This window comes from Oryzias latipes, chromosome 12 (assembly GCF_002234675.1).
Source record: "Oryzias latipes chromosome 12, ASM223467v1".
In the NCBI taxonomy this organism is placed as follows: Eukaryota; Metazoa; Chordata; class Actinopteri; order Beloniformes; family Adrianichthyidae; genus Oryzias; species Oryzias latipes.
In genome coordinates this window covers 14,075,845-14,086,584 of record NC_019870.2, presented here as the reverse complement: position 1 = coordinate 14,086,584, position 10,740 = coordinate 14,075,845, and the positions used below count along the sequence as shown (strand labels likewise).

At 38.3% G+C, this 10,740-nt stretch overlaps 1 protein-coding gene across 1 annotated transcript; it reads left to right on the top strand.

The window, feature by feature from the left end:
* Window positions 1-264: 264 nt before the first annotated feature.
* On the top strand, window positions 265-10,363 carry anxa4 (annexin A4; the record flags this gene model as incomplete). Its single annotated transcript, NM_001104824.1, is given in 13 exon segments — window positions 265-307; window positions 2,062-2,111; window positions 2,367-2,454; window positions 2,941-3,035; window positions 3,796-3,909; window positions 4,167-4,257; window positions 4,622-4,701; window positions 6,331-6,387; window positions 6,466-6,559; window positions 6,810-6,905; window positions 8,945-9,003; window positions 9,820-9,942; window positions 10,160-10,363. Coding segments are annotated over 12 exon segments (963 nt in total). The 5' UTR covers window positions 265-307; window positions 2,062-2,102.
* Window positions 10,364-10,740: the final 377 nt, after the last annotated feature.

Genomic DNA, 10,740 nt, shown 5'->3' with positions numbered 1-10,740 from the left:
GTACTCAAAAAACTTAGGAGCAGGAACCGTTTCCACAATTGCGCAAAAAATGCACGTCCCACTCAAAAACACACTCATCAAAGGCATTTTAATAATGGAAGGTTTGTATGGGACGACTTTCCATGAACGCAGCATTGAGTGCAGGTCACGTGCCCTGGAATACAAGCAAAGAGGGTCCGAAAATATTACAAACCGAGTGGGCGGGACACGAACACCGCTGCTGCAGCTAGCTTATAAACGCCCGTCTGTACTTTACCCTCATCTTTCTAGCAGGCTTTCGGCTGTAGAAACCTTTCGCTTTGAAAAGGTAAGTTACCATTTAGTCCAACCTGGTGTGTCCAGGAGTTTTATCTGAAACTTTAGAGCAGCGGTCGGTGTCATGCTAGAACTAAGGGTGTGCCGCCTAGTAGTTTATTTTTCCTCTTTTCAAGTTTAACTGTAACTTTGTAACGCTTGATCTGCTTCCTGACTCGCTTTCTCGAAGCAATTTTCTTTACTGCTAGCTAACTTCCTTTATTTATCTTTAAATGTTGTATTTATTTGTGGATGAATATTTAACTATATTTTAAATGTTTCCCCCCTCTATGTTCTTTCATGATTCATTTCATCCACTATGCCTTAGCTTATTTTCAGCAGAAATTTACTGGCTTAACTGGTTTACAATCCAGTCGTTAGCTTTCCTAGAATTATGTCTTGACAGCTGGGTTTGAGGGACTTTTATGAGGTCGAGTATCAAAAAAGTAATTTTCTTTTCATAATGGAGGCATGTGGTGCTCACATTTGCACACATTTGACTACAAAATGCTCCGGGCCTTGTGTTATTTGCCTAGTAGGGACTGCACTGTTGTTGTTTTTTCTGTGTCAACCAAAGTCAAGTTTGTATTTCAAGAAAAAAATGTCTCGGGCTGATAAATGCGGAACTATTTGTTTGAAGGAATCACATGCCCCATTTCCACTAACAAAGCACACTTTGACACAGCATAGTGTCTCTGTTTTCATATTAGCTGACACTGACAGAAGTTTCATTTATTTTGGTTTAGAGCAGTTACTGATTAAAACCCAGTAACAGCTGCAAAGCTCTACTTGTTCAGAAAAAAACACACTGTATTTAATGTAACCTTTACATATTTACATGAATTCAATTATTACAATCTTTTCCTTATAAAACAAACATAATTTATTTAACTTTAGGCGACATCACACAGAGGTTCTTTTCAAAATAAAATATGCCCTGTCTCATGTCAGACCCTCATGCTGCAACAGATTTATTTGAATGAATTTCTTCTTTTACCATTGATGATAAACATGATATTCGTGTAGAATCTAATAAAAATGAATGCATATACTGTATATACATTAAAACACTAGACACTGTTGTTAGTTTCTTTTGTAATGGTGAACAGCTCTGACTGTAGATTCAACTTTTTACCAACATTTTGCTTAATTGAGGAGTGGAAAAGCACACAAGACCTCTCAATTTAAGTGAAATGTCAACAGTGGTACAAAAAAAAGTTATTTTACTAATATGAGATCACCTCAGTTAAAAAAACTCATCATAAATGACAAATCTTATTCAAAAATTTCCTTTTTTTTCTTTTTAAAGCCAAAGAGCCACATGTGGTTGCAGACCCCTGGTTTAGAGTCTGTAGTTACAAACAGTCTCTACACCAGATGAATTCTAAAACCTGTCAATTTCTACTGCAGCTGAGACTTGATGTTTAGCCAAAGATCTGTGATGGCAAAACATGTGTGTAAGTTGATCTCTGCATGCATGAAAACAGGACAGGAGAGAGAGCCCACTACCTCTCCTCTCCTCTCAATGGAGTAATTACAGGTGTGTCCAGACAAACACCAGCTTAATGGGATCCTGGAACACCCACGCTGAAGTGAGACACTAGAGAGCCGTAAACATATAAGCCTTATGGATCTTTGATAATGAACGCTAAAACATATTGATCAAAGTTTAACAGAGCAACACTTAAACTTGACTACAGTCATTTGTCCGCGGGTGTTTTCCTTTCTGCTTTGTTAGAAACACGTCTGTTATTTGATCTCTCGTAGCTTCCAGGACCTCCAGTTTGGAACTTCACTCTATCCCTACAATGGCAGCCGTAAGTCCAGATGACGCTAAAATTTACATTTTATTTTTGCATTAACTTTATAGATACATATCTGGAAATCCAAGTCGCTGATTTGTTTTTTATTCTTAATATAAAACTCAAATGTGTAACCAATGAAACACCAGAAAGCACAATTTTTTTTTTCAAACGTCACAATGAAAATTTCATGCATCTGTGCATTTAACAGCTATGACTTGTACTTTTTGAGGCATTTTTGGTGTACAAAATAGCATAACTTTTGTGCAGATCGGAAACCGTGGAACAGTGACTGAGGCGTCCGGCTTCAACCCCGATGACGACGCCCAGAAGCTGAGGGAAGCCATGAAAGGAGCTGGTGAGACGCTCAGCCCAGTTGGATCCATCATTAGCAAAGCGTCTCATGCACTTTACAGTAACATTTTAAAAGTAGAAGTTGCTTAGTCCAATCTAATTGAGAGTAAAGCAGTAATGCATACTTTGCTGATCATGCTGGTAGTAGCAGCAAACTAATCTCTTGTGGGCTTCTGAAACAATGCAGGGAGATATGTGCAGAGTTAGTAAAAGGGGTAATTATTCTGCAAATCTGTTGTAAGGTATGTTGATGTTGTTATGGTTTATTAGTCTAATGGTCTTCCCCTGACTCTACTTTAGCCTCCTTTGGAAACAGATGGTTTCTATGCCAACGATCTGTGCTGTGTCAGGGTGATCTTTAGGGCTGCAGAAGCATTGTCTGCTTCAGTTTTACACTCATTTGCAGTTTAAGCGCTCTAAAAAACAGCTGAACAATTATTAGGTCTTTTATTGTGCCTCGTTTTTATTTTTTTTTATTTTTCCCTTTTAGGCACCGATGAAGCAGCCATCATCAAGGTCCTTGCACACCGCACTATCGCTCAAAGGCAGCGCATCAAACTGGCATACAAGCAAAGTGTTGGCAAGGTGAGACTGGAGAAAGCCAAGCTTAGAGGCATCAAAAATCAACTGTTTGTCTTTAGCAAAAAAGGAGAAGCACAAAAGTGCAAAGATGATGGACGGACTCCCAGGAATGTGGAACCTAGCTGACAACCGGAGGTTTTTTCCCTTTTTTTTAAACGACAGTTGATGCTGGCACTGTGTATTTAAAGTTGAGTTAATTATTAATCAAAAACCTGAAATCACTTTGAAATAACTAACTAACAACACAGACGGTACTTCTATGAAAAGCGGAAGGCCCTTACTACAGCAAACACTCCCTGTGTTTACAGAGATTTGTTATCTACTGCCTGTTTCTTTGTGTCATCATCATAAAGGATCAATAAATGAACTAAAGCAGATGTTTGGAAGTTTTACGGTATTGACATAAAGAGATAGTAAGTATCTCACTGCATGGTGTCCAGTAGAAGGTCAATAAAAAGAGCAGGGGCTTCATTGTGTGAGCTGGTTGTGAGCACAGCCTTGGCAGGCAGAGACGGTGAGTCATACTGCGTGAGGTGACGCCCACATGCGGTCCCATTCGGGAGTTCTGCTGAACAACCCCTCTGTTCACGCAACCGTTTCCAGAAACCACGCCCTCTGGGAGCTGCCGGAAAAAGTTGCGTACAGTTTCCTGGTTTTGATTGACTGTAACTTAATACAGTGAACCCCTTCTGACCATCTTCTGATTAATTTGATGCTTTTGTTCTATTGATGAATCTGCCCCCTCCTCCTCCTCCTCCTCCAGGACCTGGCTGAGGATCTGTCATCAGAGCTGAGTGGACACTTCCAGAGTGTGGTTCTGGGTCTGCTAATGCCTGCGCCTGTGTATGATGCCTATGAGCTGAAGGCTGCTATGAAGGTCAGAGGTCTTTTGGTTATATGTGGGCCATCATAGTGAATCTTTTTTTATGTCCCTACCATCAGTAAACAACATTTTTGATCCAACCAAAATAATAGAAAAACACTTTTCCTGTCCATATGTCAGTTCTGTGTGATGTTAAAGTGTTTGCTTTTCTTTTCCTGTTATTACTGTCTGGGTGGGAACTCCTTCATTGTTTCTCTGTTTGAATAAAGTGTTCATGTCTGTTCACTTACTTACCTCTTTGTTTGAGACAGGGGGCTGGAACAGAGGAGGCCTGTCTCATCGATATTCTGGCTTCACGGTCTAACAGTGAAATGAATGCCATTAATGAGGTCTACAAGAAAGGTGACTGCTTTGAAGCTAATTTCTTTCATTGTGTCCTGTGTATCTCTGTGGCTCCCTATGCTCTCTGGATTACATAAGATATCATATAGCAGTGCTTAAGGCCCATTATTAGAACAGAGGATGCTGTAAATTATTCATAACGTTGGTCTTTGTGCGGGACGTCAGTATTTCTCCATGGTGGAAACAAACGTTTGTGATAAGACTTCATTTTAATTAAAGGAAATCTGTGTAGTCTATAGTTTGAGTCATTTTAAGTCTGACTTAATGCTCATTTCTACAGGCAGCACTTATGAAAACCCCCAAAAAGAGAAATTCCTATTTTTCACTTTTATTTCCCATATTGTAACTTTCTTTTAATGTGCAGAATATGGAAAGACCCTGGAGGATGCTGTGTGTGGGGACACATCTGGAATGTTTCAACGGGTTCTGGTCTCGTTGCTCACGGTGAGCAACAGTGATTGCAATTGTTGCAAAATGTAGTAATCTATTGCTGTGGTTGTCTGAAAACACTGGTGTCATTTTTCTTCCTGTTTAACCAAATAGAGTGGTTGGTGTCACATATGACCCTTTTGAACCTGTTGATGGTCTGTTGGTTGAACATGCAAATTTTTGATGAATCACCTTATACTTCCAAAGGATGAGAGGGAAAAAAAAAGAATCAGGACATTTTTTGACTTGTTTTTTTCCCCCCTGACAGATAATATTAGTATAAAGTCGTTAGAATGGAGTTTGAAATCCTTGCACTTAGTTTATTTCTTTGTTTTCTGTTTAAAAAGTGCATCCATTGTGAATAATGCATTAAATTTGCAGTTGTATTTCTTTTTAAAGTGAACATGGACTAGGGCTGCACGATATGAGGAAAACTTGCGATATGCGATATTAGTGATCAATATTGCGATAACGATAAATTTGCGGTAAATAAACAAATAGAAAAATAAACAAAAACATCATTCCCATTTCATTGCAACAGTTTAAAAATTATACTCCAAATGACCCTCATCGACATGGGGGACAAACGTCAGGGTGGCTAACCCTGGTCCTCAAGAGCCTCAACCCTGTCAGTTTTCCAATTCTCCCTAGACTGCTCGATAATCATAACCAAAATCAGGTGTGTTCAGTCAATCAGGATGTGAAATCACTTGAGTCAGCCAATCAACAGCAAGCTGGTTAAGGAGAGCTGGAAAACAGGCAGGGTTGAGGCTCTTCAGGACCAGGGTTAACATAATAGGCCTCCATCTGATTGGTCAACAATGTGAAGGCGTCCATCTGATTGGTCAAAGCATAAAGGGATTTATTTGATTCGTTAAATGCTTCAAGCTGCTAGAAGATTGTTTTAACACATTTTGGGTTTGCGATTTATTGCGATATTCGCCGTCTTTTGCGATATGCATTTTGCAGAGCTGGATATTGCGATAAATTTGCGGTATATTGTGCAGGCCTAACATGGACTAATTATTTCATTTATTTTTTAACTAGATAGGCTAGTAAAGATAGCCTAGGATCAACTTTTTTATTTGAATGGAGATTTCTATTCATTTAGGGGTTTTTGTTTCCTTCTTTTACTGTTATGAAGCTGTTTTGGTCGCTTTATAACATTATCATTATTTTTAAAGTGTTTACAGGTTTTTAAACAAATCTATATCAACTACAGAGAAAGGTGCTGGAAAATTGACTAGAAGTTTGATTTAGGCTTGGGAATAAGTGTAATGAAGAAGTTTAGAAGTAAAGCGCAATATTCCCCCGTTTTCTTAACTTTCATTCTTTTTTTTTTAATTCATCTGTCTTAGATTAATCAGACAACAGGCCTCAATAATTGTATTTAAATCTCTCTGTTCTTCCCTTTTGGCTGGCAGAGATTTAGTGTTTCTACAGTTGTAGGTCAGCTGGTCGACACAGAAAGAACTGGATCTGTTTTGTTTATAAAAGTTTAAGCTCATGAAAGTTCTTCAAATGTGACATAAAAAACACAAGCATTTAGTACTTTTTTTTACGGTAAAAGTTGATATGAAGCATTCTTTCCATTTAAAAAGAGAAGGAGGAACTGATTTTTTCGTTTCTTTTTTTATGTTGCAGGCTGGACGGGATGAAAGCGACAAAGTGGATGAAGCCCAGGCTGTGAAAGATGCCAAGGTAATGCTTTTAAGTTTGTGATTTAAATTATTTACTTGACATATGTGTCAGGATTCTTTGTAATGTCTTTGACTGCAGGATATCTTTGAGGCTGGAGAGGCCCGATGGGGCACAGATGAGGTGAAATTCCTCACGGTGCTGTGTGTGAGGAACCGAAACCATCTGCTGCGAGGTAAACTCATGAGAACCAGGATGTCTTAAATCCCTCTATTCGTCATAGTTTCATTTTTACAAACATTTCTTCCCAGCTATTCTACTCAAGTACCCCTGTCCTGCTTCCTTTTTTTCTTTTTCCTTTTTGTTTACCTTACCTGATTTTGTTGATCAGCTGTTGCTTTACTGACCCCATGTGGCCATTGTAGGTACTGTAATTGCATCATGATTTTTTTGTCATAAAAGACATTGTTTTTTTTTTCTTCCAGTGTTTGATGAGTATAAGAAGATTTCTAAGAGAGACATTGAGGACAGCATCAAGAGGGAGATGTCCGGCAGCCTGGAGGACGTTTTTCTGGCCATAGGTCTGTCTACGTAGATGTGTGGCCTCAAATTTGCATTCAGTGAACTTTGAACTTTGATCTGAATTTTTTTCCTCCACATTTGATCCATCACCTGAAGGCGCGGTGAGCTGCAGTCACAGCCGCACTCTTGACCAACTCGTGATGCTGGGTGTTAACAGGAAGAAAGAATTGGGGCCCCCATTTTTAAAGCCTTTAGTTTGAAACCCACAGTCTTTAGGGCACTATTCCACTCAGCCACAGAAGTACTTGAAGAATATAATACAAATTTTAACCAATTTTATTAAACTCTTACTACGATCCAATCAGGTACTTACAAGAACACGATGCACTTTTGCTTTACTTAAAAAAAAGATCTGCAGTTTATCATTTTTCTTTGAACTTCCTTGAAATGCTCTTCCTTCACATTACCTTCCAATGAATTTTATGTTGAGAAAAAAGCAAAAATAAAATATATACACATCGGAATCAGCAAGTTGATCCACTTCAGAAGATGAGGTGTTTATCATTACACTTTAGCTTTGACAGCTCTTTGGTCATGGTGGAGATGTTGCATTCTGACTGTTTAAACCTTTTAACAACGGAGCTTTAGATCCAGTGTTGTCATACTTACTGTCTTAACTCTTCGACCGTTTAATTAACGTAAGTGCAGCAGATTCTGAAGCTGGGATAAGTGGCCTTGTGCTGTGATACTACACTTTACAGTAGTGAAGTGTTTATGTGATCAAAGGAAATTAGCTGATTCTGTCACAGAGAAAAGCAACTTCTCATATCATCTTTTGCACTGGTATGCAACACTTTAGGTTTGTAAAAACTTCACTAACCTAAAGTGTAGCATACCAGTGCACAGTGGTAGGTGATGCCAGATGTATCTCCTGTGTTCAAAGGTTAAGGGTGTGGACAGGTCTCTTTTATGCAGGTAACCAGTACAAACAGGGGCCAAAAATACAGGTAACCATGGAAGCTAGAACTTCTTCTTCTTGAAGAAGAAGAATCTTCTTCAAGAAGAAGTAACAGATCTGTAAGGGACAGATTTCTCATTTGTTTGTTGGAGTTAAATATTTATTTTCCGCACTATCATACAATAAAGGCCTTTTATCGTGCAATAAAAGTAAAAAATCAATAAGAATCATACAGTATGATTTCCTGGATTCTTTTTTAAAGTTCTGTCTCTTTCAGTTGAAGTGGGTCTGTTATGGACATTACAGACTTCCACCGTCTTTTTAAGTGGATCAACTTGCAGAAACTTCGACTGAAATATACTTGTCTGCTCCACCTTACGTGCTCATATCTGCAGTTTACTATTTCATCTCGACTTTTTTGCTTCAGTTTATAAACTGCAAGAACATTTTTAAAATGATATTGTAAAAACAAAACGAATGAAAACAGTTTTCTTTGAGGGATGCTTATTTGCCTTTGTGTTCATTAATAAGCTTAATTCTTGAATAAGATCCAAAAATCTTATAAAAATATACTATCTTATAAAATGTACTAGTGTTGGTAAACAGTTTAAGTGAGAGACAAAAGGTGATGTCGAAACATCTACCGCATGTGAGTGTAAAAACACAAACAAGATGATTGTGATATTGAAGTACCACAGACATTTACACCCTTAACAAGAGCTGCTTTGATGCAGCTCATGAGTGGGCTGTTTGTGTGGAAAACCAATGAAAATCTGATCCTTTGACAAATGAAGACAGGGCAAACTGTTCCTCCTAAGGAAGCTTGGGCCATTTTGTGTTGTGCGAGTGTTGCACATCCTTTATGAATCTTAAGAGGAGAGCGCTTCTTTTCCATCTCAATTTAAAGATAATAATGATAACAACCATTTCAAAAGATGTGTTTTTTGCATTTTTTGCTAAAGGCAATCTGAATGTTTTCTTTATTCTATTTTAATGTATGCAAGTGGTCGAATTGTCTCCCCACCCCTCCAAAGAAAAGCTGAATTGTGCATTCACCTCACTTTTGAATACATGTTTTGTTTGTCTGTCCAGATGAGATGAACTTGTATTTCATGCATCATTTGCTTTTCTGCTCTACAGTGAAATGCCTGAGGAGCAAGCCAGCGTTTTTTGCAGAGCGATTATATAAATCCATGAAGGTGAGTGTTTGTGCTTTCTTTTCTGTTTTTTAGTTTTTTTTCCTCTTGCACTTCCCTGAAAATGCAATGCAGGGTGCAGGAGAACACAATACTTGAATTTCTTATAATTACTGGATCGGAGTTCCACTCAAATCATGAATTGATCTTTTTTTTAAAGCGTTTTCGGTTGTCTTTTAATTATTTTTAAAGCTAAAATCGAAAACAATGTGTCGTTTTCTAGGAAATAGTTTCTGCAGAGCAGTTAAAGTTTATGAGAAATTTACCTTTGAGTTGAGGGCAGAACGTTTTCGTTGCACATTAGTGGTGCAACAAAAACGGCGAGCAATATTGAAGCTATCCAGCCTTACAGTTCTGAGCCAGATGGAAGCTCAGACGAGGAAAACGAGGACGTTCATGGATCTATTTGTCTGCACGTGGATTTATCAGGATGGTTTGGAACAGAGAGCTTGTGGCCCACCCAGTGTATCTTCTATGTAACAAAGACAATCTTTTTCAAACAGTATTTTTTGTCTGCTCTTGATTTACAACGATTTGAATAAAGAAATCCTCAGAAAGGCTATTTTAAGCCTAATTTTCTTTCTACATGTCTTCCCATCATGAGAAAAATACCACAAAAACACCCAAAACATGGTTTTCCACTGAGTGGGCCATTGACATCTTTTGTGATTTCAGTATTTCTCACCACCTATTACATGGCTTTACAATATCGTTTGTGATATTGCTGAAGTGGAAATTTCGTTTTAAAAAAAAGTTTGGTTCTGGTTTGCCAGCCATAAATCCAGTGGATCATCAGTCTCTTGTTTCTTCGTTTGTCAGGGCTTGGGCACCACAGACAGTGTCCTCATAAGAATAATGGTGTCCAGGGCCGAGATTGACATGCTGGACATTAAGGAACACTTCCTGAAGACGTATGGAAAGTCTCTACACTCTTTCATCAAGGTGAGGGGCGGAGCCATTCTGAAGTCAGCAGAAGATTTAAAGTAAATCAGGATGAAGCGAAAATGATAATTGTGTTGGATTTTGCTGAGAATTTGGATTTATCTATATGGTCAGTATGAAGTGTAGTTTTTTTCTGATCCAAAGAAACTGATTTTTTTGGTTTATATTAATGATTAATGATATAGTTTGATTATTTCAAGTCCTTTTCTCCTCTTAGGGTGACACGTCTGGGGATTACCGTAAAATCCTGCTGGAACTGTGCGGAGGCGAGTAAAGGGGGAAAAAACACAACAGCTTTCAGAGCAGTCTTTGCTCTTGAAATCAGTCTCTTTTTTTATGTTTTCTGCTTAAAAAACATAACACATTGGGTTGTTTTACACTTTGCAATACTAATTAAACCAAATGCCTGTGACAATTTACACATTTGCCTCTCTGTTATTGATTCTGCGTTGAGGTTTCACTTGTGCCCTCGTGATGCTACAAATGCTTGTTGCAACTTTAAATGAATCAAATGAATAGTTATGACCTCCAGCAACATTCTCACTGAAAGTCAAGACCATTTGTTTAATTAATGCCACCTTCTCATGTGTTGAGTCAGCTCTGCATCATTTCACTTAATTACATTAACGGGTTGATGGCCTGATTTGGTTGGCAGTAAAGGGTGCACTAATCAAGTTAAAGAGGATCCGACCGTCTCTCAGAGTAAGTTATAGCCTTGTTGTGGTACTCAAGGTGACCACTAGGTGGAGCTAAAATATTTTTTCTTTTACTAAGTGTTCTCCAAGCACAGAGCTGCCT